This window comes from Montipora capricornis, unplaced genomic scaffold (assembly GCF_036669925.1).
Source record: "Montipora capricornis isolate CH-2021 unplaced genomic scaffold, ASM3666992v2 scaffold_476, whole genome shotgun sequence".
Classification (NCBI taxonomy): Eukaryota; Metazoa; Cnidaria; class Anthozoa; order Scleractinia; family Acroporidae; genus Montipora; species Montipora capricornis.
This window is the reverse complement of record NW_027180213.1, coordinates 62,501-64,372: the sequence shown is the minus strand read 5'-3', so window position 1 is coordinate 64,372 and position 1,872 is coordinate 62,501. Positions and strand designations below refer to the sequence as shown.

Below are 1,872 nucleotides of genomic sequence, written 5' to 3'. Positions count from 1 at the left end.
GTAAGTTTTACATGTTTGAAAACTTGGGAAAGAATTTGATTCAACTAAGAAGTTGCGACAGAGATCGCATCTTGTTCTTTTACACTTAAAACAACCCCTAGCCTCAACAATCTCTCCGCGTTCAGTGTTGGGGCCATAATGAGATGGCGCCAACAGTTCCTTAAGGTTTTTAGATCTTCAAAAGGATGCTACCATGAAATTTGGAGGAAAAAGCTCTTTTAATTTAGGATTGGATTCCAAAATCGCTAGGTGTTTGCTGATGATGCGACCTACATCAGGTAGATTTGGATTAAATGTGGTCACAAATGGAAATCATTTCTTCTTAGATCTGGCACGAGTCCTAAGCAGATCACTTCTAGGTATGGTTGAGGCCTTACGAAATTGATCATCCACTAATTTAGAAGGGTAACCTTGATTGACTAAATAACCCTTGTATTCAGTAGTTCTCTCAGCAAGAAAAATTTGGTCCGAGCAGTATTTTTGTAACCTTGTCGCTACGCCATAAAGAATAGCCTTAAAAACGTGTTTAGGATGAGCACTTGATCGTAGGAGGTACAGATGGCTATCTGTTGGCTTTGAATAAACGTCTGTCTGAATAAAACCCTCGATAAGATATAGAGTTTAGTCTAGCACATGGAGCTCACACTCAGAAAAAACTAATTCAAATTTTATAGTAGGGTATAAAGAATTTATAAATTCGGTAAACTCATGCAGTGCAGGAAGGCCCTGTTGCCAAAGGTCAAAAACATCGTCATGGTATCGCCACCATAAAGCCGGCTTTATGGGGCCAGAAAATTTAGCCTGAAAATCTATTTCACCCATGGCAAGATCCGCGTAACTACAAGCATTCTTTGGGCCCATAGCTGTGCCATGAATTTGTAGAAAAAAATTTTCTTTAAAAACCGAATGATTGCTCTTCAAACAAATTTCTACCGCTTCCAAAATGCAATTTGTAGATGGAAGCTGATTTTCTCTAGCATCCAGTGCTTTCCTCACTGCAGTGAGACCAAGTTGATTATCAATGTTAGGGAACATTGACACAACATCCCATGAAACTAGTAAAGTGCCCTCGGGAAAAGGGCCACTCTGGTTAAGATCCTCAAGTCTATTCAGCAAATCGGTAGTATCTTTGATGAAAGACGGCAATTCACGAGCCAGTGGTTGCAAATAAAATTCAGTGAAGGCTGAGAGATTTTCTATTCCCGTACTACAACAAGATGTGATGAGCCTAAGAGGATTCCCTACTTTGTGGGTTTTGATGTTTCCAAAGGCAATCCCTGGTTTGGCTTCTTTGTTAACTATCCAATTAGCTACTTGGTTTGAAATTTCACCTTTTCTAACCCATTTGTCACACCAGCTTTCAACCCGAGTCAAATGCGTAATAGTAGGATCCTCTTGTAAGGGTTTATAATGCAATTGGTTTTGAAGCTGACCGAACATTTTATCCTCGCATTCCCCTTTCTCGATTAAGACAAAGCGAGAACCTTTATCCTGTATCTGAATTACCACATCAGAATTTCTAAGTTGTTTTAACGCAACTCGTTCTCCTTTGGTTAGGTTATCTCTAGCTAATTTAATGTTCCGAGGATTTATCAAATCACGCCTAACACTGGATAGAAAAAGTTCAAGTTCTGGATACCTTGATGGTGGTGGCTTCCATTTCTTTTCTTTCGGAACTTGAGGAAGGTGACCAGTTGACTCTTGACTATCTTCAGGGCTATTTTCAATGAAAAAAACTGCTGTCCGCAAGCGGGCCTCAAAAGCCCAAATCGTCGTATACACGTTGCCAGTCAACATCTTTTGGTATGGGGCAGAAAGATGGTCCTTTCTTGAGTACATTGATTTGGTCTTGGCTAATGGACATGTTTGAGA

General features: G+C 40.0%; 1 protein-coding gene across 1 annotated transcript; it reads right to left on the bottom strand.

The window, feature by feature from the left end:
* Positions 1–621: 621 nt before the first annotated feature.
* Positions 622–1,797, bottom strand: LOC138036298 (uncharacterized). The gene has a single exon (XM_068882629.1). It carries the CDS (start codon positions 1,795–1,797, stop codon positions 622–624), a length of 1,176 nt encoding a protein of 391 aa, XP_068738730.1.
* Between the last annotated feature and the right edge of the window lie 75 nt (positions 1,798–1,872).

Bases quoted from the DNA above. Each gene is read 5' to 3' on its own strand.
- LOC138036298 (XM_068882629.1), bottom strand. From the start codon at position 1,797: ATGTTGACTGGCAACGTGTATACGACGATTTGGGCTTTTGAGGCCCGC.